This window comes from Bos taurus, chromosome 15 (genome assembly GCF_002263795.3).
Source record: "Bos taurus isolate L1 Dominette 01449 registration number 42190680 breed Hereford chromosome 15, ARS-UCD2.0, whole genome shotgun sequence".
Lineage (NCBI taxonomy): Eukaryota > Metazoa > Chordata > Mammalia > Artiodactyla > Bovidae > Bos > Bos taurus.
In genome coordinates, this window is record NC_037342.1 from 45,912,753 (window position 1) to 45,939,729 (window position 26,977).

At 38.9% G+C, this 26,977-nt stretch overlaps 2 protein-coding genes across 2 annotated transcripts; both read left to right on the top strand.

Annotated features, from left to right (window-relative positions):
• The first annotated feature begins 1,066 nt into the window (after positions 1–1,066).
• Positions 1,067–2,590, top strand: OR6B18 (olfactory receptor family 6 subfamily B member 18). The gene has a single exon (XM_002685934.5). It carries the CDS (start codon positions 1,372–1,374, stop codon positions 2,344–2,346), a length of 975 nt encoding a protein of 324 aa, XP_002685980.3. The 5' UTR covers positions 1,067–1,371; the 3' UTR covers positions 2,347–2,590.
• A 1,941-nt stretch (positions 2,591–4,531) lies between these two features.
• LOC112441545 (nucleosome assembly protein 1-like 1) lies at positions 4,532–5,566 on the top strand (the record flags this gene model as incomplete). Its single annotated transcript, XM_024975580.2, has 1 exon — positions 4,532–5,566. A coding segment is annotated over one exon (1,035 nt), but the record flags the coding sequence as incomplete, so codon positions are not given.
• Positions 5,567–26,977: the final 21,411 nt, after the last annotated feature.

Here is a 26,977-nt window from a genome sequence, read left to right on the forward strand (position 1 = left end):
GCTACAGTCCATGGGGTCACAATGAGTTGGACACAGCTGAGTGATTAAGCACAGCACATACCCTCAGTATGCAAGATGGACATATGTCCAAAGACATGTAGCCTGATAGGTACGTGCCTCTTGCCACCAGCTTAAAGGGATTAATTCACTTGTTAATACATATTTGATAATATTTATGTTTTCCAGTCACTATTCTAGGTATTAGGTTCATAGTCTTGAAGGACAGTCTTTTTTTCCCCAGTTTTTTTGAGATATAATAAACTTATAACATTGTGTAAGATTAAACAGTATAATATGATGACTTCATACACATATATATTATGAAAAACTTTCCACAATAAGGTTAGTTAACACCTCTATTATGTAACATAATTTTGATTTCTTTGCGTGTGATGAGAACATATAAGATCTATTCTTTCAGCAACTTGCAAGTATATAATACAGCATTAGTAACAGTAGTTACCATGCTGTACAATAGAATCCCAGAGCTTATTCATCATATAACCAGAATATTAAACCCTTTGACCAATATCTCCCTGAGTTTTGAAAGATACAGTGTAAAGGAGAGAAATCTCAATGCATGAGAAGGTTGTGCATTGGAAGAAAATTTTGCTGAAGTATTTCACTCTGCTTTGGTGGGGTTATCTCCTAGATGGAATCTTAAATCAACAGATAAAAATGGGGAAAAGGCATAAAAGGAAGAGGGATGAGTGCATGTAAAACACAAGAGTGATTACAGTGTGCTTGAGGAGCAGAACTATTTGAGTATATCTCAAGCATGGAAACAATTTAGAGGGTGCCAAGAGAGAGGCTGGAGAAATATGTAGGGGTCAAAATACGAAGAACTTTTATCTAAGAGCAATGGAGAGTCATTAATGGATTGTCCAAGAGTTATCATTTTTTTAATTTTCCACAGACTCTAATCCAAAGAAACGGTGGTGGATCAAAGGACTACAGGCAATAGATCACCCCAATATTAAACCCTGGAGCTTTTTCTGACGTTATCCTAAACATTTTTTTCCAGGCAGTAAAAATGTCTTTGTGCTGTGGCTTTGTAATTAACTTGAGATTTGAAACCAGCAAGTGAGAGACCACTGGTCCATGTTCATGGACAAAGGAGTAAGGGATGACATGGGGAGTGACATTCAAATATTTCATCAGGTGAGTGAGAGTAAAGGATGGGAGTGCACTTTGATTCCAGGAGGTTTTGATAACAAACACACCACGTTTTTTTGATGGAAATGTATGCTTCCCATTGGAAGATTACTTCATACTGACAGAGGTTATTTTATGAGTCTCATTCTCAGGAAAGACTGATTTGCTAACATACTGGTCTCCTCTCCAATGTCATAGTCACCTTCATTATTTGTGATGAATTCCTGCCTCTCAGAGCTCTTAGTCATGCTGGGGAGAAACATCACTCTGGTGAGTCAGTTCATCCTGGTGGGCTTCCCCACCGCCCCCTGGCTGCAGGTCCTGCTCTTCTCCCTCTTCCTTGTGGTTTACTTGCTGGTGGTAATAGAGAATCTTGCCATCATGCTCACTGTCTGGGTCACTGGCTCCCTCCATAAGCCCATGTACTATTTCCTGAGTAGCCTGTCCTTCCTGGAGGTCTGGTATGTCTCTGTCACCGTCCCCAAGATGCTGGATGGATTCCTCCTGCAGAGACGGTGCATCTCCTTCACAGGCTGCATGACACAGCTGTACTTCTTTATCTCGCTTGCCTGCACGGAGTGTGTACTTCTGGCAGCCATGGCCTATGACCGCTATGTGGCCATCTGCCACCCTCTCAGATACCCAGTCATCATGACCACAGGTCATTGTGTACAGCTGGTGGTTTTTTCCTATATGACTGGTTTCATGATCACTGTGATCAAGGTCTCTTTTATTTCACATGTCACTTTCTGTGGCTCCAATGTCATGAACCACTTTTTCTGTGACATCTCACCAATCCTCAAACTGGCCGGCAAAGACATGTCCACAGCTGAGCTAGTGGACTTTGCTTTGGCTGTTGTCATTCTTGTCTTCCCTCTCACCACTACCATCCTCTCCTATGTCTACATTGTTTCCACCATTCTGCGTATACCCTCCACCCAGGGAAGGAAGAAGGCCTTCTCCACCTGTGCATCCCACCTCACGGTAGTCATAATTTATTACACAGCCATGATTTTCATGTATGTTCGGCCCAGAGCTATTGCTTCATTTAACTCCAACAAACTAATCTCAGCTGTGTATGCAGTCCTCACGCCCATGCTAAATCCATTCATCTACTGTCTGAGGAACCAGGAAGTCAAGAATGCTATCAAAAAGACAGTGGGTGTTGGCCAGTCCTTCCTGCTCAGCTGAGGCCTGCTGCCTTGAGGAGGAGACTGTTCCAGACAGGAGGTCGTTCCCATGACACTTATCGTTCTGTTTTTAGCTTGCTCTATAGATCAGAAATCTTTAAAAAAAACAAATTGCAGCAAGGCAAACGTTTCAAAAAACTCTTAAAAGTAGAAACCACATATTCGAAATGTATACTTTGAACAATTAGTCTGGATTCTGACTTAAAGCCTGCCTCTATATACAGCTGTACAATTGAAGTATGTCAACTCACTTGCACTGTAGAACCTACCACCAGATGCAGCTTAATTGTCACTTGTCACTCACTGAGAGGGTTTTGATTTGAGTCTGCAAATGATTGATTTATTATAATCTCTGTGCAGTCAAACCTCACTGCTAATGATAATCTGTGTTTTCCACCACTCTCCAGACCTAGCATCACTGCCTCGGCTCCACCTCAGATTCTCAGACATTAGATTCTCATAAGGAGCACTTGACCTTGATTCCACACACGCATAGTTCACAGTAGAGTTTGCACTCCTGTGATAATCTTATGCCGTTGCTGATCTGACAGGAGGTGCATATTAGAGGAATGATTTCCGTAATCCTAGACACTTATATCTTCCCCTGCTTAGAAAAGTACCAAATTCCTTAATTTGACATATTTGGTTTCTTTAATTAAAAGTAACGCCTTGATGTGTCCCACTGCCTGCCCTTTGCTACAAAACTCCTGTATATCCTAGCTCTACCCCTCATCTCCTCAGAGCACTATCTCAGAGCTATCTGAAATGTTGTCTCCCAGCTGCAGACCTCATTTTGCCCAAATAAAATTTGCCTCGTTGGGCTTCACTGATGGTCAGTGGTAAAGAATCTGCCTGCCAGTTAAGGGTACAGGCATTTTTCCCTCATCCAGCAAGATCCCACATGCGTGGAGTGACTAAGCCTGTGTATCACAACTATTAAGCATTTCTTTTAACACATGCATGAGACACAGATTCAGCTGTTTTCCTATTTCGGACCACGGCTCATCTTACATCAGTCTTTTCCTGATTTGGTTTCCTTCTCTTTTTGAATTTTTATCCAAGTTTTTAGGTATCCATATTTCTTAAATGATCACTATAAACATAAAACAGTCATTTGAGATAAACTTTCTAGCATTCAACCATGAATCTATGCTTTCCTATCTGGCTTTTATTTCCTTTTAAAGTTTCTCCCATTTTCCTGAGAATGGAAATTGAATATGAGTGAAAAGTCAATATTCAATAGAATATTGACTCATCAATGAGAACTTTTTGAAGAGAAAGAGAGGACAATCTTGTTTAGCAAAGGAAAGATCTACTGAACTTAAGGATTTCCAATCCTTGATCTCTGTTCTGAAAAATTTTTTAGAACTGGGTGCTACTCTGAGATCAAAATATAATTAAAAACTTTCAAATGTGAATTTGAAAAAAAATAGGCTTTTAATCACCAAATGAATTGATGCAATTTAGATAAACTCCAGAAATTATGGTGCCTCCAAATTAAACTACAAGGCCATTTGTAGATACACTAAGCCCATATATTGATTTAAAGACAAAGACTCACTTAAACTGAGACAATTCCATGGGGGGAGAAATAGAAATAAATGGAAAACAGGATAATAGGAAAACAATATATTTAAAGCTCATTATTATAGAGACCATCTTGACAAACTGATGCTTTTGAATTGATGCTTTTGAACTGTGATATTGGAGAAGACTCTTGAGAGTCCCCTGGATTGCAAGGAGATCCAATCAGTTCATCCTAAAGGAAATCAGTCCTGAATGTTCATTGGAAGGACTGAAGCTGAAACTGAAACTCCAACACTTGGCCACCTGTTGCGAAGAATTGACTCATTTGAAAAGGCCCTGATGCTGGGAAAGATTGAAGGTAAGAGGAGAAGGGGACGACAGAGGATGAGATGGTTAGATGGCATCACTGACTCAATGGACATGAGTTTGAGTAAACTCCAGAAGTTGGTGATGGACAGGGAGGCCTGGCGTGCTGCAGTCCATGGAGTCACAAAGATTCGGACACGACTGACTGAACTGATCATGACAAAAAATTCTAAAGGCCAGGAAAGAAATTTTGGTTGACACAGAAATGTGCCTCTCATGCTAATACAATTTAGCATGATGCTAAGAGTAAACTTGACTAACATCAGAAACTGAACTTGGAGGAAATACTTTAAAAAGCGCGTCAGCTGACTGTTCAGATGATGCAAAATCCTCAGATTCTTGCAGCCCTTCAAGAAAGACTTGATGGTCTGGTAGAAACACCAACAGGATACATTGAAAGCTTGCCTAGGGTAGTTAAAAGACGAGTGAATGCTCTCAAAAACCTTCAAGTTAAATGTGCACAGATAGAAGCCAAATTCTATGAGGAAGTTCATGATCTTGAAAGAAAGTATGCTGTTCTTTATCAGCCTCTGTTTGATAAGCGATTTGAGATCATTAATGCCATTTATGAACCTACAGAAGAAGAGTGTGAATGGAAACCAGATGAGGAAGATGAAATTTCGGAGGAGCTAAAAGAAAAGGCCAAGGTTGAAGATGAGAAAAAGGATGAAGAAAAAGAAGATCCCAAGGGAATTCCTGAGTTTTGGTTGACCGTTTTTAAGAATGTTGACTTGCTCAGTGATATGGTTCAGGAACATGATGAGCCTATTCTGAAGCACTTGAAAGATATTAAAGTGAAGTTCTCAGATGCTGGTCAGCCTATGAGTTTTGTCTTAGAATTTCACTTTGAACCCAATGAATATTTCACAAATGAAGTGTTGACAAAGACATATAGGATGAGGTCAGAACCAGATGATTCTGATCCCTTTTCTTTTGATGGACCAGAAATTATGGGTTGTACCGGGTGCCAGATAGATTGGAAAAAAGGGAAGAATGTCACTTTGAAAACGATTAAGAAGAAGCAGAAACACAAGGGACGTGGGACAGTTCGTACTGTGACCAAAACAGTTTCTAATGACTCTTTCTTTAATTTTTTTGCCCCTCCTGAAGTTCCTGAGAGTGGAGATCTGGATGATGATTCTGAAGCTATCCTCGCTGCAGACTTTGAAATTGGTCACTTTTTACGTGAGCGTATAATCCCAAGATCAGTGTTATACTTTACTGGAGAAGCTATTGAAGACGATGACGATGATTATGATGAAGAAGGTGAAGAAGCGGATGAGGAAGGGGAAGAAGTTCAGTATAAAATAGGTAATTTGCAGGTTTAGAGTATATGTTCTGAAATAGATGGCCTGGATTGCATGAGGGTTTTAGCATTTGCCCCATCACCTTTCACTCTCTAAAGTGCCATATTTTAAAAGCAAATTATGTGGTCACCGTAGTTTTATGGACCTGGAACTCAAGATTTGTAATGGGGTTGTCCTGTGTCTACTTAGTTAAATTGAAACTACATTTTCTAGAACTTCCTTCCCTGTGTATTAATAGTTCAAGTTTAGTGTAGACCACAGAGATATTTTGTGTGAGATTTAGAAGGCAGAGTGGAAGCAGTAGCTATATCCCTTGTATTATTCTTCCATGTAGGAAGTTGGTTAGGGACACTATTGTAACTTACAGATGTTATCACTGACTCACCTTGTAGATGTGGGGCAGTGGTTCAGTTGACAACTCCATCAGCTCTCATCCAGCTCCCTTCCTTCATCTTCTCTAACTCATGGGCCAGGAAGGAGTTTTTTTATTATAACCAAGGGCACCAGCTTCCTTTGCAGATTATTTGAATTATCAAAGTCAGGTAATTGGATGATTGGAGGCTGTAAAAGACCAAAACAGTCTTTAGCTCATCCTGATGGATTTCAGTTTATTATTATCCTCCCCCATGTCATGTTCCTCTTACCTCCCCAAGTGCCTGTCCCCATGACTTAGATCCATTGCTAATCATAGAGGAAATAGTCATATCGCTTCATGAGATCAAATGCCTATAAAATAATAAATTCCATATTCCATAACAAAATAACAGTTCTGTTTCTTAGATAGAACTCTGATACAATGCTTGATAGACAAGACAATAATTCACATATGGTTGACCAGTGAAACCAAGAAGTCATTTAGAGTAAGAGAACAAAGTAGATGAGGAAGGTTGTACAACAATGCCATAGTGAATTACAGTATGCATGTATGCATAAGGTTTGATGAGCATGCAAAGCCAACAGAAGAGGAGTGCACCCAGATTTGCAAAAAAGGGAAACTAGAAAACTGCTCTCTTATGAAAGTCAATGGTATTTTGAAGAAGCAGGAATATTGTCACAGGCTCAGTTAAAAAAAAGACAATAGACCCAAGATTGATTCATTCATGCTAATCCTACACAGCAAACTGAGATTTAATTATAGTTTTGGCTTTCACAAAAATGAGTTTAATACCAGTGAATCAGGAATCAGCACTGGTTAAGCAATCCGCCTGATAATTTTTGCCATTCCCTATAAGGAAAGTGACCTGTAATAACATTATCTGCTTTTTGGCCTAGTTCAGCTTCCTTGTTCCTTTTCCCTTCTGTCTATAAAATTACTTCACTGTATAGCTCTTCAGAGATACCTTCTGTCTACTAGATTGGACTCTGAACCATACATGAATCACTGAATAAAACCCAAAGGATCTTTAAAATTTACTCAGTTGAGTTTTGTTTTTAAAAATTCCTAAGTGTAAGGAGGTTATTGATATTTCTCCCAGCAATCTTGATTCCAGCTTGTGTTTCTTCCAGTCCAGCGTTTCTCATGATGTACTCTGCATAGAAGTTAAATAAACAGGGTGACAATATACAGCCTTGACGTACTCCTTTTCCTATTTGGAACCAGTCTGTTGTTCCATGTCCAGTTCTAACTGTTGCTTCCTGACCTGCATACAAATTTCTCAAGAGGCAGATCAGGTGGTCTGGTATTCCCATCTCTTTCAGAATTTTCCACAGTTTATTGTGATCCACACAGTCAAAGGCTTTGGCATAGTCAATAAAGCAGAAATAGATGTTTTTCTGGAACTCTCTTGCTTTTTCCATGATCCAGCGGATATTGGCAATTTGATCTCTGGTTCCTCCGCCTTTTCTAAAACCAGCTTGAACATCAGGAAGTTCACGGTTCACATATTGCTGAAGCCTGGCTTGGAGAATTTTGAGCATTACTTTACTAGTGTGTGAGATGAGTGTAATTGTGTGGTAGTTTGAGCATTTTTTGGCATTGCCTTTCTTTGGGATTGGAATGAAAACTGACCTTTTCCAGTCCTGTGGCCACTGCTGAGTTTTCCAAATTTGCTGGCATATGGAGTGCAACACTTTCACAGCATCATCTTTCAGGATTTGAAAGAGCTCAACTGGAATTCCATCATCTCCACTAGCTTTGTTCATAGTGATGCTTTCTAAGGCCCACTTGACTTCACATTCCAGGATGTCTGGCTCTAGGTCAGTGATCACACCATCATGATTATCTGGGTCATGAAGATCTTTTTTGTATAGTTCTTCTGTGTATTCTTGCCACCTCTTCTTAATATCTTCTGCTTCTGGTAGGTCCATACCATTTCTGTCCTTTATTGAGCTCATCTTTGCATGAAATGTTCCTTTGGTATCTCTGATTTTCTTGAAGAGATCCCTAGTCTTTCTCATTCTGTTGTTTTCCTCTATTTCTTTGCATTGATCACTGAGGAAGGCTTTCTTATCTCTTCTTGCTATTCTTTGGAACTCTGCATTCAGATGTTTATATCTTTCCTTTTCTCCTTTGCTTTTCACTTCTCTTCTTTTCACAGCTATTTGTAAGGCCTCCCCAGACAGCCATTTTGCTTTTTTGCATTTCTTTTCTATGGGAATGGTCTTGATCCCTGTCTCCTGTACAATGTCACGAACCTCATTTCATAGTTCATCAGACACTCTATCTATCAGATCTAGGCCCTTAAATCTATTTCTCACTTCCACTGTATAATCATAAGGGATTTGATTTAGGTCATACCTGAATGGTCTAGTGGTTTTCCCTACTTTCTTCAATTTAAGTCTGAATTTGGCAATAAGGAGATCATGGTCTGAGCCACAGTCAGCTCCTGGTCTTGTTTTTGTTGACTGTATAGAGCTTCTCCATCTTTGGCTGCAAAGAATATAATCCATCTGATTTCGGTGTTGACCATCTGGTGATGTCCATGAGTAGAGTCTTCTCTTGTGTTGTTTGAAGAGGGTGTTTGTTATGACCAGTGCATTTTCTTGGCAAAACTCTATTAGTCTTTGCCCTGCTTCATTCCGTATTCCAAGGCCAAATTTGCCTATTACTCCAGATTTTCTTGACTTCCTACTCTTGCATTCCAGTCCCCTACAAGACCTTTTAGAACTAACACCCAAAAAAAAAAAAAAAAAAAGAATTTCTATAAGACCTATCCAACTCTGTTAGGAAAGGCAACATAAGGGTAGTGGTATCCTATAGGAGAAGAGAGGAAGAAGGGGTCAAGGAGTATATTTAAAGAAATAGTTGAGAAGTTCTCAAGTCTGGGGAAGGAACTGGATGTACAAGTCCATGAAGCTAAGAGAAGACCTAATTATCTCAATGCCAAAAGACCCTCTCCAAGACATATTATAGTAAAACTGTCAAAAGTCAATGACAAAGACATAACATTTAAGGCATCCTGGGGATAAAGAACTGATACAGAACAACCAGGAAACAAAATGGCAGTATAATTCCTCATTCATCAATCATCACCCTGAATGTAAATGGGTTAAATCACTAAACAAAAGACACAGAGTAGCTGGATGAATTAAAATCCAAGACCCAACTATATACTTCCTCCAAAAGACTCACTTCAACTTGAAAGATAAACACAGGTTCAATGTAAATGGATGGAGGATGATCTCCAAGCAAATGGCAACTAAACAAAAGTGGATGCAGTCATACTCATACCAAACAAAATAGACTTCAAGCCAAAAAACATATAAAAGAGACAAAATGGACATTATTTAATGGCAAAAGGGGCAAGTCATCAAGAATACATAAGTTATTAATACATATGCACCTAAAATAGATCACCAAAATATATAAAACAATTAAACCTCAAAGGATAGATGGACAGCAATGCAATAATTTCAGCTCAGTTCAGTTCAGTCGCTCAGTCGTGTCCGACTCTTTGCAACCCCATGAATCGCAGCACACGAGGCCTCCCTGTCCATCACCAACTCCCGGAGTTCACTCAGACTCACGTCCATGGAGTCGGTGATGCCATCCAGCTATCTCATCCTCTGTCGTCCCCTTCTCCTCCTGCCCCCAATCCCTCCCAGCATCAGAGTCTTTTCCAATGAGTCAACTCTTCGCATGAGGTGGCCAAAGTACTGGAGTTTCAGCTTTAGCATCATTCCTTCCAAAGAAATCCCAGGGCTGATCTCCTTCAGAATGGACTGGTTGGATCTCCTTGCAGTCCAAGGGACTCTCAAGAGTCTTCTCCAATACCCACAGTTCAAAAGCATCAATTCTTCGGTGCTCAGCCTTCTTCACAGTCCAACTCTCACATCCATACATGACCACAGGAAAAACCATAGCCTTGACTAGATGAACATTTGTTGGCAAAGTAATGTCTCTGCTTTTCAATATGCTATCCAGGTTGGTCATAACTTTCCTTCCAAGGAGTAAGCGTCTTTTAATGTCATGGCTGCAGTCACCATCTGCAGTGATTTTGGAGCCCCCCAAAATAAAGTCTGACACTGTTTCCACTGTTTGCCCATCTATTTCCCATAAAGTGATGGGACCGGATGCAATGATCTTTGTTTTCTGAATGTTGAACTTTAAGCCAACTTTTTCACTCTCCACTTTCACTTTCATCAAGAGGCTTTTGAGTTCCTCTTCACTTTCTGCCATAAGGGTGGTGTCATCTGCATATCTGAGGTTATTGATATTTCTCCTGGCAATCTTGATTCCAGCTTGTGCTTCTTCCAGTCCAGCATTTCTCATGATGTACTCTGCATATAAGTTAAATAAGCAGGGTGACAATATACAGCCTTGATGTACTCCTTTTCCTATTTGGAATCAGCATGTTAAAACTCCACTGACATCAATAGATAAATTATCCAGATAGAAAGTGAACAGCAACCTTAAAGGAAAGATTAAACAAAATGGACTTATAGATTTATAAGATTTATAAGAATATTTCATACAAATGCAGCAAAATACACTTTCTTCTCAAAAGTAAATTGAACATTCTCAAAGATTAACCATATGCGGGTATACAAAGCAAGTTTCAATGGAATTAAGACTGAAGTTGTATCAAGCAGACTTCTGACCACAATCGTATGAAACTAAAAATCAACTACAAGGAAAAAAAAAAAACTAGAATATCACAAGTATGTGGAGACTAAACACATGCTACTGAACAATTATTGAATTAATGAAGAAATAAAAGAATAAATAAAAAAATAGCTCAAGACAGAAGAATATACAACATATCAAAATTTATGGGATGCAGCAAAGAGTACTAAAAGAGAAGTTCAAAGCAATACAGGCCTACCTCAAGAAAAGAGAAAAATCTCAAAAAACCTAACATTACACTTAAAGGTACAAGAAAAACGAGAACGTTGCCTAAAATTGGTATAAGGAAGAAAATAATAACGATCAGAGCAAAAGTAAATTATAAAATAGAGACTAAAAAGACAACAGAAAAGATCAATGAAACTAAGAGCTGATTCTTTGAAAAGATAAACCAAATTGGTAAACCTTTAGCTGGACTCCGTAAAAAAACAGAGAGAGAAAGAAGAAGAAAGAAAACTTGCAGATATATCGAATCAGAATTAAGAGGAGAAATTATAACAGATACCATAAAAATAAAAGAATCATCAGAAATTATCAATACTTTATGTAAATTGCTGTATGCCCCAAAAATAGATAACCTAGAAATGATGAAAAACTTCTTAGGACTGTACAAACATCTAAGAGACTAAACTTTTGGAGGTGAACACACTGTATTGTGTAGAGAAGTCAACATAATATTGTACACATGAAAGTATACAATGTTATCTATATAATGTTATAAACAAATGTTGCCTCAATTACATACACACACATGTATATAATGCACTCTGAAATCCCATAATACCAACTGTAAATATATATTAGTAATTAGAGATGGGCATAAAGACATTTGAAGCAGTGTATTTATTAATAAAAGGAAAAACTGGGAACAATCTAAATGAATAGAAAATAGGAAATAAATTGATTCATCAATTATGATATATTAACTCAATGTAAATACACAGACAGCCATGAAAAACTATGATTTCAAAGAACAGCTAATGATGTGAGAAGGTCCAATGACCGAATGATAAATAAAAATGGCAGAGCAAAAAAAAGCTATGGAAAACAGAAAAAGAAAGTAAGCTGAATACCAAACTAAGTCCAAAGAAACAGTTAATGCTGGAACAGAGAAAAATGTTTTAATAAGTGGAATTAATTAGTATTCCCAAAGAAATCTCACAGTAGTTCCACAAAGTATCCAAAAACATGATGCTTTCATAAAGAATTTGACATGTTCCACCAAGCTAGGCTTTAGCACTGCATGAACCAAGAACTTCCAGATGTTCAAACTGGGTTTAGAAAAGGCAGAAGAATCAGAGATCAAATTGCCAACATTCTCTGGATCATAGAGAAAGCAAAGGAATTCCAGAAAAACATCTACTTCTGCTTCATTGACTACACTAAAGCCTTTGACAGTGTGGATCGCAACAAACTGTGGAAAACTCTTAAAGAGATGGGAATACCAAACCATCTTACCTGTCTCCTGAGAAACCTGCATGTGGATCAATAAGCAGCAGTTAGAACCCTGTATGGAACAGCTGCCTGGTTCAGGATTGAGAAAGGAGTAAGACAAGGCTATTTATTGTCACCCTCTTTATTTAACTTACATGCAGAGTGCATCATACAAAATGCTGGGGTGGGTGAGTTACAAGATGAAATCAACATTGCTGGGAGCAATATCAAACACTTCAGACATGTGAATGATACTACTCTAATGGCAGAAAGTGAAGAGGAACTAAAGAGCCTCTTGATGAGGGTGAAAGAGGAGAGTGAAAAATCTGACTTAAAACTCAACATCAAAAAAACTAAGATCATGGCATCTGGTCCCATCACTTCATGGCAAATAGAAGTGGAAAAGTTGGAAGAAGTGACAAATTTCCTCTTTTGGGGCTCTAAAATCACTGTGAATGGTGACTTCAGCCTTTATTAAATTAGAAGACATTTGCTTCTTGGCAGGAAAGCTATGACAAACCTAGACAATATGTTTAAAAAGGGCTTCCCTGGTGGCCCAGCTGATAAAGAATCTGCCTGCAATGTAGGAGACCTGGGTTCAATTCCTGGGTTGGGAAGGTGTGTTTAAAAAGCAGAGACATCACTTTGCAGACAAAAGTCCATATAGTCAAGGCTATGATCTTTACAGTAGTCATGTGTGAATGTGAGAGCTGGACAACAAAGTAAACGGAATGCCATAGAACTGATGATTTCGAACTGTGGTGCTAAAGAAAACCCTTGAGAGTGCCTTGGAAAGCAAGGAGATCCAACGAGTCAATTTCAAAGGAAATCAACCCTAAATACTCTTTGTGAGGACTAATGCTGAAGCTGAAACTCCAATACTTTGGCCACCTGATACAAACAGTTAACTCATTGGAAAAGACCTTGATGCTGGGAAAAATTGAAGGCAGAAGGAGAAGAGGGTGAGAGAGGTTGAGATGGTTGGATGGCATCACCGATTCAATGGACATGAACTTGCGCAAACTCAAGGGACAGGAAAGCCTGGCATGCTGCAGTCCATGGGATGGCAAAGAGTCAGACACAACTTGGTGACTGAACAACAACAACAATTTTCATCATTTATATTTAATCTATCACTATGATCAATTAACTTCCCCTCACAAATATCTTTCAAATCCACTTGTATTTGCCCATCACCAACATCCTGGTACAAACTACCATCATCTGTCTCCTTGACCACTAATAAGTCTTCCTCATTTATTCTTGCCTATCTGATCCCAATGTGTTAGGGATGATGAGCAAAAGCAGGCATAACATATGCTGTCATGGAGTTCATAATCTTTTGAGGTAAACAGAAAAGATTCAATTACATAAGAAAGCAGCAATTGGCACAATGTACGAAAGAGATGGTTGGATGGCATGAATGACTCGATGGACTTGAGTTTGAGCAAGCTCCGGGAGATGGCGAAGGACAGGGAGGATGGCGTGCTGCTGTCCATGGGATTGCAAAGAGTCAGACACGACTGAGCAACTGAACAACAACAAAGAAAGCTATGGGCTTCCCAAGTGGTGCTAGAGGTCAAGAACTTGCCTGCCAATGCAGGAGACATAAGAGATTCGGGTTTGATCCCTGGGTTAGGAAGATCCTCTGGAGGAGGGCACAGCAACCCACTCCATTATTCTTGCCTGGAGAATCCTATGGACAGAAAAACCTGGCAGGCTACGTCCACAGTGTCACAAAGAGTCGGACACGACTGAAGTGACTTAGCATACAAGCATGCAAGAAAGTTATAACATGCTATGAGAGTGTTGACTTCCAAATGGTCTCTGAAGAAAGACCTAAATCTGGAATATGGCTGACAAAGCCCTCCATGGTGTGGATTCTGCTTATCTTTCCAGCCTCATCTTCCACCACTCTCCCACTTATACATTATTATGGAAGTACACTGGCTCCCCTTTTTCCCCATTTGCTCAAGTGCCCTATATTCTCTCACTCCCCATGGGGCCTTTGTTGACAACATTTCTTCTGTCTATTAATGCTCTTCTCTACATTTCTCTTTTCTAGTTGGCTTGACAGATTTCAGCTTAAGCCACTTCTTAAAGGAAGCCTATTCTGACCTCCCAGAATTGTCAGCACCCCCACCCATTTGAATGATTTGATAGTATCCTATAGCTTTCTAACATGTTTTCTAACTACAATGGAATTAAATTAGAAAACAACAACAGAAAGAAATGGGGGGAAAGGAGACACCTGATTGTATAAGAAAACCAGGAAGAGGTGGTAGGGAATGGTGGTGGTGGTGGTTTAGTCACTAAGTCACATGTTAAACTCTTGTGACCCCATGGACTGTAGCCCACTAGGCTCCTCTGTCCATGGGATTTCTCAGAGAAGAATACTGGAGTAAGTTGCCATTTCCTTCTCCAGGGGATCTTCCCAACCCAGGGACAGAACTTGGGTCTCCTGCACTGCAGGAGATTGCAGATTCTTTACATGGTGGTGATGATGGATAGGATGCTTTATGTCTTATAAATCAAAAAGAAGAGACTAGTTCAAGTAGTAGGGACTTGTCTACCATGTTGAATCCTACTGAGAGGTTAAATAAGGTAACACTAAACATTTTCCACTGAATTTGGCAAGTTTGGAAGATTTTACTAACCTTGCGAATTGTTGCTTTCTTGGAGCTATGGGGGAGTAAGTCAGATTAAGTGAAAGTGAACGAGAAGTTGCTCAGTCATCTCTGACTCTTTGTGACCCTATGGACTGTACCCTGCCAGGCTCCTCCATTCATGGGATTTTCCACACAAGAGTATTGGAGTGGGCTGCCATTTCCTTCTCCAAGGGATCTTCCTGATCCAGGGATCAAACTTGGGTCTCCCTCACTTCAGGCAGACTATTTACTGTCTGAGCCACAAGGGAAGCTCAAGTCAGATTAAGTTGGGTCAATAAATAAATTGAAGGTAGGTAAATGGAGACAGCAAGAGTAGACAATGTTTTTGATAAAACTGTTGTGGAGGGAAAGAAACTGAGTAGGGGAGAGGAGAATATGGGATGTAACAGATTAATTGTTTTGGTTTCGCTTTTCCCATCTTTGCTAACTTTTGCCTTTTTGATTTGTTTCTGAATGATATTTTAAAGTGCCATTATGAATTTTTGTTATTTTCTTCCTCCCTGTATACTGAAAATTATTTCTGTTGCTATTTGCTTTCTTGCTGGATTTTACTTTCTATTAATTTTAACTTCCCCCTGAAATAGTATATTTTTACCAGTTAATTATACTCAATCACATTTATTGTCAGAATTGGTAAGACTGATCATATTTTGACAACTGTATTTTATGGTTGGTTTGTTTTCCATGTTTCTTTTTTTAAAATTTCTTTTCTGAGGTACTGGTTGAATCAAACTTTCTTTATCTCTTTATTTCTTGTGATATGAAATTTTCACCTTTATTTCTAGAAGTGGTTTTCTTTTTTATGACAAATAAAACTGGTTCATTGAATGAGTTGGAATCAGTAGGGTAAAAGCAAAAAGCAACTTTATTTTTCTCATGACTGCCTCCTTCAGTCTGTTCTATAAACTCAGTTCTTACAAACCCTGGATGAAATATCATGTGAATCTCCTAGTTTTCTCAGTAAATCCTAGTCTTTAAAATTTTAATACAGTCTAATACCATCCCTAATTGAACTGAAATCTTCTCTCTTCCTCCAACCCAGATCTACCTCATAGAAAGGAATTGAGGATAGCTTCTTCACTATTTTTCCGCCTTGTTTTTACTCTTCCTTCATTACTTTGCTGTCTCTTGATCGTCCAAGATTGAAAGTGAGAAGATATACAAATGACTTATAAACATATGAAAAGATTATTAACAGTATTAGTCATTTGAAAAATGCACATGACTGCCACATTGAAATGGCTATAATCAAAAGGACAGACAATAATAAGTATTTATGAGGTTGTGGAGAAATTAGAAACCCCATGCATTGTTGGTAGGAATTGTAATGGTACATATGTCTGTTTTGGAAAACAGTTTGTCAACTTCCCAAAATGTTAAACCAAGAGTTAATATATCACCCAGTATTTTCACTCTTACATATGTACCCAAGAGCAATGATACCTATGCCTACATAAAACCCTATACACAACTGTGTATACCAGCATTAGTCACAGTACTTACGAAGTAAAAATAGCACCAATGTTTACCAACTGATGAATGGATGAACAAAATACGGTAGATTGATACAATGGAATATTATTCAGCAATGAAGAGGAAGGAAGTACTGATACATACAGAAACAGTCTACTAAGTGAAAGAAGCCATATACAGAGACCACATATCGTATGATATTCGTTTAAAATGTCCAAGATAAATAATGTCCAGCAGAAAGTAGAACAGTGGTTGCCTAGGGCTAGGAGGTGGAGGTTGGGGGAAGGCAGGAGTGAATGAGTACAAGGTTTGTTTTGAAGGTGACAGAATGATCAAACAATGAAGTGTGGTGATGATTATGTGAGTGTGTGCATGGTGTCTCTTTAGTCATGTCTGACTCCATGAGACCCTGTGGACTGTAGCCCACCAGGCTCCTCTGTCCATGGGAATCTCCATGCATGAATACTGGATTGGATTGCCATGCCCTTCTCCAGGGAATCTTCCTGACCCAGGGATTGTATCTGTGGCTCTTACATCTCCTGCATTGGCAGGCAAGTTCTTTACCACTAGTGCCACCTGGAAAACTGGTGATGATTACATATCTCTGTAAATATACTAAATCATGTGCTTTAAATAGGTAAATTTTATGGTACTGTGAAGGAAAACTATTGCCTACCACATCAGTGAACAAAGGATGTTGTAGCTATCAAGCCACCACATTACAGCTGTCCCTGTGAAGAGCCCTGAGGGAACTCAGGATGAAAACAAAATGCTGGTCGTTGAGCAGTCACTGCTGCAAAAACTACTCCCAATCGTGAACCTAGAGAAGACTAAGGATAAGAAGGCACAGGATACCGGCCCAGATGAAACAAGTTACTCCAATGAGTTCAAACTTTGCATCTTCCCATACATGGAAAAGCACTAATTTTGTTGATTTGAGATGTCTGGTTTTCTCTAAATAACGGTAATCTTTTGATATTCTGACTACCTGCTCTTTGTCACAAAAACTGCTATATATATTGGCTCCCTGCCCCTACCTCAGCCTCTTCAGAACATCACTTTATATAAAGTAGAAATCAAAACTGAATTCACAGACTATATATGAATTGACAAGTAGAACATTTGTGGCATGGGAGCGATTTATAGGAACTGTGAAAGCCTCATTATTCTGTCACGTCCTTGTCTGCTGTCATTACTCTCTTTTCTTTCCTGAGCTTGTCTTTCTACACCAAATGTCCCCTCACCACATTTCCACTGATCAAACCATGTCTGTGATACATATTCCAACATGAGTAATATTTTATGTTTGTATAATTATCACACAAAGCAGTGCTTGAATTGCTTTTATACAGATAACTTTTTATCCTAACATCAGTGACAGGATATCAACAAGAGAATTATTGTTACCCACTTTTTTAAATTTTATTTTATTTTTAAACTTTACAATATTGTATTGGTTTTGCCAAATATCAAAATGAATCCACCACAGGTATACATGTGTTCCCCATCCTGAACCCTCCTCCATCCTCCCTCCCCATACCATCCCTCTGGGCCCTCCCAGTGCACCAGCCCCAAGCATCCAGTATCGTGCATCGAACCTGGACTGACGACTCGTTTCATACATGATATTTTACGTGTTTCAATGCCATTCTCCCAAATCTCCCCACCCTCTCCCTCCCCCACAGAGTCCATAAGACTGTTTTATACATCAGTGTCTCTTTTGCTGTCTCGTACACAGGGTTATTGTTGCCATCTTTCTAAATTCCATATATATGCGTTAGTATACTGTATTGGTGTTTTTCCTTATGGTTTACTTCACTCTGTATAATAGGCTCCAGTTTCAGTCACCTCATTAGAACTGATTCAAATGTATTCTTTTTAATGGCTGAGTAATACTCCATTGTGTATATGTACCACTGCTTTCTTATCCATTCATCTGCTGATGGACATCTAGGTTGCTTCCATGTCCTGGCTATTATAAACAGTGCTGTGATGAACATTGGGGTACACGTGTCTCTTTCCCTTCTGGTTTCCTCAGTGTGTATGCCCAGCAGTGGGATTGCTGGATCATAAGGCAGTTCTATTTCCAGTTTTTTAAGGAATCTCCACACTGTTCTCCATAGTGGCTGTACTAGTTTGCATTCCCACCAACAGTGTAAGAGGGTTCCCTTTTCTCCACACCCTCTCCAGCATTTATTGCTTGTAGACTTTTGGATCGCAGCCATTCTGACTGGTGTGAAATGGTACCTCATAGTGGTTTTGATTTGCATTTCTCTGATAATGAGTGATGTTGAGCATCTTTTCATGTGTTTGTTAGCCATCTGTATGTCTTCTTTGGAGAAATGTCTATTTAGTTCTTTGGCCCATTTTTTGATTGGGTCATTTATTTTTCTGGAAGTGAGCTGTAGGAGTTGCTTGTATATTTTTGAGATTAGTTGTTTGTCAGTTGCTTCATTTGCTATTATTTTCTCCCATTCTGAAGGCTGCTTTTTCACCTTGCTAATAGTTTCCTTTGATGTGCAGAAGCTTTTAAGTTTAATTAGGTCCCATTTGTTTATTTTTTGCTTTTATTTCCAATATTCTGGGAGGTGGGTCACAGAGGATCCTGCTATGATGTATGTCAGAGAGTGTTTTGCCTATGTTCTCCTCTAGGAGTTTTATAGTTTCTGGTCTTACATTTAGATCTTTAATCCATTTTGAGTTTATTTTTGTGTATGGTGTTAGAAAGTGTTCTAGTTTCATTCTTTTACAGGTGGTTGACCAGATCTCCCAGCACCACTTGTTAAAGAGATTGTCTTTTCTCCATTGTATATTCTTGCCTCCTTTGTCAAAGATAAGGTGTCCATAGGTGCGTGGATTTATCTCTGGGCTTTCTAGTTTGTCCCATTGATCTATATTTCTGTCTTTGTGCAGTACCATACTGTCTTGATAACTGTGGCTTTGTAGTAGAGCCTGAAGTCAGGTAGGTTGATTCCTCCAGTTCCATTCTTCTTTCTCAGGATAGCTTTGGCTATTCGAGGTTTTTGTATTTCCATACAAATTGTGAAATTATTTGTTCTAGCTCTGTGAAGAATACCGTTGGTAGCTTGATAGGGATTGCATTGAATCTATAAATTGCTTTGGGTAGTATACTCATTTTCAGTATATTGATTCTTCCAATCCATGAACATGATATATTTCTCCATCTATTAGTGTCCTCTTTGATTTCTTTCACCAGTGTTTTATAGTTTTCTATATATAGGTCTTTAGTTTCTTTAGGTAGATATATTCCTAAGTATTTTATTCTTTCCGTTGCAATGGTGAATGGAATTGTTTCCTTAATTTCTCTGTTTTCTCATTATTAGTGCATAGGAATGCAAGGGATTTCTGTGTGTTGATTTTATATCCTGCAACTTTACTATAATCATTGATTAGTTCTAGTAATTTTCTGGTGGAGTCTTTAGGGTTTTCAATGTAGAGGACCATGTCATCTGCAAATAGTAAGAGTTTTACTTCTTCTTTTCCAATTTGGATTCCTTTTATTTCTTTTTCTGCTCTGATTGCTGTGGCCAAAACTTCCAAAACTATGTTGAATAGTAATGGTGAAAGTGGGCACCCTTGTCTTGTTCCTGACTTTAGAGGAAACACTTTCAATTTTTCACCATTGAGGATAATGTTTGCTGTGGGTTTGTCATATATAGCTTTTATTATGTTGAGGTATGTTCCTTCTATTCCTGCTTTCTGGAGAGTTTTTATCATAAATGGATGTTGAATTTTGTCAAAGGCTTTCTCTGCATCTATTGAGATAATCATATGGTTTTTATTTTTCAATTTGTTAATGTGGTGTATGACATTGATTGATTTGCGGATATTGAAGAATCCTTGCATCCCTGGGATAAAGCCCACTTGGTCATGGTGTATGATCTTTTTAATGTGTTGTTGGATTCTGATTGCTAGAATTTTGTTAAGGATTTTTGCATCTATGTTCATCAGTGATATTGACCTGTAGTTTTCTTTTTTTTGTGGCATCTTTGTCAGGTTTTGGTATTAGGGTGATGGTGGCCTCATAGAATGAGTTTGGAAGTTTACCTTCCTCTGCAACTTTCTGGAAGAGTTTGAGTAGGATAGGTGTTAGCTCTTCTCTAAATTTTTGGTAGAATTCAGCTGTGAAGCCGTCTGGACCTGGGCTTTTGTTTGCTGGAAGATTTTTGATTACAGTTTCAATTTCTGTGCTTGTGATGGGTCTGTTAAGATTTTCTATTTCTTCCTGGTCCAGTTTTGGAAAGTTGTACTTTACTAAGAATTTGTCCATTTCTTCCATGTTGTCCATTTTATTGGCATATAATTGTTGATAGTAGTCTCTTATGATCCTTTGTATTTCTTTGTTGTCTGTTGTGATCTCTCCACTTTCATTTCTAATTTTATTGATTTGATTTTTCTCCCTTTGTTTCTTGATGAGTCTGGCTAATGGTTTGTCAATTTTATTTATCCTTTCAAAGAACCAGCTTTTGGCTTTGTTGATTTTTGCTATGGTCTCTTTTGTTTCTTTTGCATTTATTTCTGCCCTAATTTTTAAGATTTCTTTCTTTCTACTAACCCTGGGGTTCTTCATTTCTTCCTTTTCTAGCTGCTTTAGGTGTAGAGTTAGGTTATTTATTTGACTTGTTTCTTGAGGTGTGCCTGTATTGCTATGAACTTTCCCCTTAGGACTGCTTTTACAGTGTCTCACAGGTTTTGGGTTGTAGTGTTTTCATTTTCATTCATTTCTATGCAAATTTTGATTTCTTTTTTGATTTCTTCTGTGATTTGTTGGTTACTCAGCAGCGTGTTGTTCAGCCTTCATATGTTGGAATTTTTAATAGTTTTTCTTTTGTAATTGAGATCTAATCTTACTGCATTGTGGTCAGAGAAGATGCTTCGAATGATTTCTATTTTTTTGAATTTACCAAGGCTAGATTTATGGTCCAGGATGTGATCTATCCTGGAGAAGGTTCCATGTGCGCTTGAGAAAAAGGTGAAATTCATTGTTTGGGGATGAAATGTCCTATAGATATCAATTAGGTCTAACTGGTCTATTGTATCGTTTAACGTTTGTGTTTCCTTGTTAATTTTCTGTTTAGTGGATCTATCCATAGGTGTTAGTGGGGTATTAAAGTCTCCCAGTATTATTGTGCTATTGTTAATTTCTCCTTTCATACTTGTTAGCATTTGTCTTACATATTGCGGTGCTCCCATGTTGGGTGCATATATATTTATAATTGTTATATCTTCTTCTTGGATTGATCCTTTGATCATTATGTAGTGACCATCTTTGTCTCTTTTCACAGCCTTTGTTTTAAAGTCTATTTTCTCTGATATGAGTTTTGCGATTCCTGCTTTCTTTTGGTCCCTATTTGCATGGAAAATCTTTTTCCAGCCCTTCACTTTCAGTCTGTATGTATCCCCTGTTTTGAGGTGGGTCTCTTGTAGACAACATATGTAGGGGGTCTTGTTTTTGTATCCATTCAGCCAGTCTTTGTCTTTTGGTTGGGGCATTCAACCCATTTACGTTTAAGGTAATTACTGATAAGTATGATCCCGTTGCCATTTACTTTATTGTTTTGGGTTCGAATTTATACACCGTTTTTGTGTTTCCTGTCTAGAGAATATCCTTTAGTATTTGTTGGAGAGCTGGTTTGGTGGTGCAGAATTCTCTCAGCTTTTGCTTGTTGATAAAGCTTTTGATTTCTCCTTCATATTTGAATGAGATCTTTGCTGGGTACAATAATCTGGGCTGTAGGTTATTTTCTTTCATCGCTTTAAGTATGTCTTGCCATTCCCTCCTGGCGTGAAGAGTTTCTATTGAAAGATCAGCTGTTATCCTTATGGGAATTCCCTTGTGTGTTATTTGTTGGTTTTCCCTTGCTGCTTTTAATATTTGTTCTTTGTGTTTGATCTTTGTTAATTTGATTAATATGTGTCTTGGGGTGTTTCGCCTTGGGTTTATCCTGTTTGGGACTCTCTGGGTTTCTTGGACTTGAGTGATTATTTCCTTCCCCATTTTAGGGAAGTTTTCAACTATTATCTCCTCAAGTATTTTCTCATGGTCTTTCTTTTTGTATTCTTCTTCTGGAACCCCTATGATTTGAATGTTGTAGCGTTTAATATTGTCCTGGAGGTCTCTGAGATTGTCCTCATTTCTTTTAATTCGTTTTTCTTTTTTCCTCTCTGATTCATTTATTTCTACCATTCTATCTTCTAATTCACTAATCCTATCTTCTGCCTCTGTTATTCTACTATTGCCTCCAAAGTGTTTTTAATTTCATTTATTGCATTATTCATTATATATTGACTCTTTTTTATTTCTTCTAGGTCCTTGTTAAACCTTTCTTGCATCTTCTCAATCCTTGTCTCCAGGCTATTTACCTGTGATTCCATTTTGATTTCAAGATTTTGGATCAATTTCACTATCATTATTCAGAATTCTTTATCAGGTAGATTCCTTATCTCTTCTTTTTGTTTGGTTTGTTGGGCATTTATCCTGTTCCTTTTTCTGCTGGGTATTCCTCTGTCTCTTCATCTTGTTTAAATTGCTGAGTTTGGGGTGTCCTTTCTGTATTCTGGCAGTTTGTGGAGTTCTCTTTATTATGGCATTTCCTCACTGTGTGTGGGTTTGTACAGGTAGCTTGTCAAGGTTTCTTGGTTAGGGAAGCTTGTGTCGTTGTTCTGGTGGATCAAGCTGTATTTCTTTTCTCTGGAGTGCATTGAAGTGTCCAGTAATGAGTTTTGAGATGTCTATGGTTTTGGGGTGACTTTAGGCAGCCTGCATCTTGGAGCTCAGGGCTGTGTTCCTTTGTTGCTGGAGAATTTGCTTGATATGTCTTGCCCTGGAACTTGTTGGCCCTTGTGTGGTGCTTGGTTTCAGTGTAGGTATGGAGGCATTTGATGAGCTTCTGTCAATCAACGTTCCCTGGAGTCAGGAGTTCCCTGGAGTCAGGGTTTGGACTTAAGCCTCCTGCTTCCAGTTATCAGGTCTTATTTTTACAGTCGTTTCAAAACTTCTCCTTCTATATGGCACCATTGATAAAATATCTACGTTAAAGATGAAAAGTTTCTCCACCATGAGGGTCACCCAGAGAAGTTCACAGCATTACATGGAGAAGAGAAGAGGGGGGAAGGATTTAGAGGTGACCTGAATGAGATGAGGTGGAATCAATAGAGGAGAGAGTGGGCTAGCCAGTAATCACTTCTTTATGTGCACTCCACAACTGGACTGCTCAGAGATGTTCACGGAGTTTTACAGAGAAGAGAAGAAGGAGGAAGGAGACAGAGGTGGCCAGGAGGATAAAAGCGGGGAATGAAAAGGAGGGAGACACATCCAGCCAGTAATCAGTTCCTTAAGTGTTCTCCACCGTCTGGAACACACAGAAATTCACAGAGTTGGGGAAAGTAGAGAGGGGTTAGGGAGGAGACACAGGTGACCTGGTGGAGAAAAAGGAGAGTCCAAAGGGAGAGAGAGCAGTCAAGCCAGTAATCTCGCTCCCTAGTGAAAAATGGGTACTGAAGATTGGGTTCTTAAAGGTACAAAATTGGTAACAAATACATAAAAGCAAAAATTAAAAATCTAGAGTAGAGTTTGGAATTTCAAAAATACAATGTTAAAGAAAAGAAGAAGGAAAAGAAAGAGAGAAAAAAACCCAAAAACAAAGTCACAAAAATTATAAAGAAAATATAGGTACAAAATTGATAACAAATACCAAAAAGCAAAAGTTAAAAGGCTAGAGTAGAGTTTGGAATTTCAAAAATACAGTGTTAAAAAAAAAAAGAAGAAGAAAAAAGAGAAAAAAAAAGTTGCAAAAATTTAAAAAGAAAATATAGGTACAAAATTGATAAAAATTACCAAAAGCATAAATTAAAAATCTAAGTAGAGTTTTGAATTTCAGATATACAATGTTATATAAAAGAAGAGAAAGAAAGAGAGGAAAAAAAAAGTCACAAAAATTATATAAAAAAATATAGGTACAAAATTGATAACAAATACCAAAAAGCTAAAATTGAAAATCTAGAGTAGAGTTTGGAATTTCAAAAATACAGTGTTAAAGAAAAAAAAAAGTCAAAAAAGTTATAAAATATATATATATGAAGTTTGCCTTAAAAAAATAGGGTCTCTCTCTTTTTTTTTTGCTAAGTAATAGTAGGTTATAAAAGTGAAAATTAAAGGAATAATAGAGGACTTAAAATTCTTTAAAAAATTTAAAAAAAAAGAAAAAATGATCGTAAAAATAGTAAAAATATATCTAGGACTTTCTCTAGTTTTGTTGTGGGTATTGTGGGTTCAGTTCATTTTCGGCTAGTTCCTTGGTCCGACTTATATTTCTCAAGATCTATAGGCCCCTTCCTATGAAGTCGGTACTAACCACAGGGTTTTAATCTATTGCCTGTAGCTTCCAAGGCGGTTCCCTCTGTTATAGCTTCTTCTGTTTGCTGGTCTCTTCAGTGTCTGGTTTCTGCCCTGACACAAAGGGGATGGTGGAGGACACTTTTTTTTTTTTTTTTTAGGCTCACTTGTTCAGTCGCCCTGTGGGGAGGGAGGGACCCTGCAAACAAATAACACTGGCGTGTGCTCGCAGTGTCTCTGCCACACTGGGCCTGCCCCCGCTCACGGCGTGTGTAGCCTCCCTGCCCACACTGCTCAGGCTCTAGGTTGCTCCGCTGGGAACCATGCGTGGCCAGCCCTGGGCTGCTTGCACCTCCCAGGTCCAAGCCGCTCAGGTTCAGGCACTCGGGTAGTCCTCAGAGGCACAGACTCGGTTGGGCCTGCGTTTTGTGCCCTTCCCAGGTCCAAGCAGCTCAGGTGATGAGGTGTTTGGTGAGCGCGATTCCTGAGACTTATCACCTCCCCGCCGCTCAGTAATCTAGGTGTACAACCGGCGCACCTTCTCAGGCAGATGTTGACTGTCTAGACCCCCAAAAAGTTTTAGTTAGCAAAGAAGCCTGCTTACAGTTTTATAGATAATGTCTCTCTGGGGCTGCGAATGCCCCCTTCTGGCTCTGGCTGTCTGTCACCGGAGGGGGATGGTCTGCAGCCAGCTATCTCTGTTCAGTCCTTTGTTCTGGCGAGGGCCTGGCGGTGTCTTAGGTTAGGGCTGGCTTTTCATGTGGTAGATATCCCACAGTCTGGTTTGCTAGCCCAAATAATTTCGCTCAGATAGCGCTCGGGGTATTCAGGCCAGATCCTTACTCTAAGCGATGCAGCCCGCGCCGCGCCTCTGCCCAGCCCCCGCTTGCTAGTGGTGTGTGCAGGCGTCTGCGCTGCTTCTCCGCTGGGGGAGTTACCGTAGGGCTCCTAATCGATGAATTTGTGGGGGAGAAAGTGTTCTCCCCGTCCTACTCCTCCGCCATCTTAGCTCCTCCTCTGTTACCCACTTTTATGAGTAACTAAACTGAGGGATAAGGACAATTTTCTACAACCAAATATCTTAAAATGGTAGAAACTTGATTAGGAACCAGATCTTTTGACTGCAGAGCCAAAATCATTTCCCTTCATACTACATCTAAACTGTCTTTCTGCCATGAGTCTGGAATGAGACCATCTTAATGAAACCTTTTCCATGCTCCTAATAGAAAGTTTCTCACAATGGAGTTTCTAGAGCATTTTGTATCTCTCATAGCTCATATCACATTCTACCCTCACTGTAGTTTGTAATTCTCACTTTACTTACAACACTAGAGGTTTCCGGAAGGTAGAGACCATGACTTACAAATTTTTATTTCAAAGAATGTATAAGCCAATGCACTATATATAATATGAGTCCAATAAATGCAGAAAACATTTTATCTAAAGAATAATGAAGTGAATATCTTCATTAACCCACTTAGATTTTTATCTTGATTTTAGAGTATTTCATATTGCTTCAGGAGTAAAAGGAATCAACTATATTATACACACAGATACAGACAGATGTGGTCCAGTTAAAAGGGTAATTGGTAAATGGATGGAGATACATCATCCCTGTCCAGGTCTGCTGGATATAGTTTGGCAGTGTAGACATTGTTTCCCTAGAGCCAGGACAGACAGAGTACAAGTGAGCCTCCTGGGAGGAAGGCATGGGTAAAACGTAGGTAAGTGTTAAGTTTATTCTACCTTGGCTCCAGTCGTCCAGTCTTAGTGCTGCAACACCTACCATGCAGTCTAAGCAGAGACCAGACATGGATCTTCAGGAAGCATACAAATATGCAGACCAGTCTGCTTTATCATGATCAGTGCAAAGGTCTGAAGGATTTCCCATTATCAGAAGAGAACAAATGGGTCATGGTGAGCATTTGGAACTACCAGGAGAGACTGGTTGATCCCTGAAGGAAGCTTCAAGGAAAATGAGGAGGGACTTGGGGGAAATGGCAGCAGGCTCCACTCCTGAACAGAAGAAAGGGTGTTGGGGAAAATGGCAAGAAATAAAGATTCAGGGTACACTGGGTATTTACCCTAGGGGAAATTTGGGCCAGTGGAAGGTCTTTTAGGTGTTGGAATAGGATATGTGTTTTGTTTTAGAAGACTCTTAGTCTCAAAGAGACTCTTGTTCTCTTTGAGAACAAGAACAAGGACTAAAAAATGTTCTATAGCACAATGAAAGGGTTTCTTTCCTTGGATACTACAGAGATCTCAAAGCTCAGTGCTCGTAGTTTTGAATGTCAGGAAAATAGTTTCTCTGCAATTCTTCATGCTTCAAAATAGATCCTACTGAGAAGTATATTTGTGTACCTCCAAAGAAAGTGGAGGAGAATATGAAGTAGGAGCAGTAGAGTTGGATATATGATCATAATACATTAAAGAGA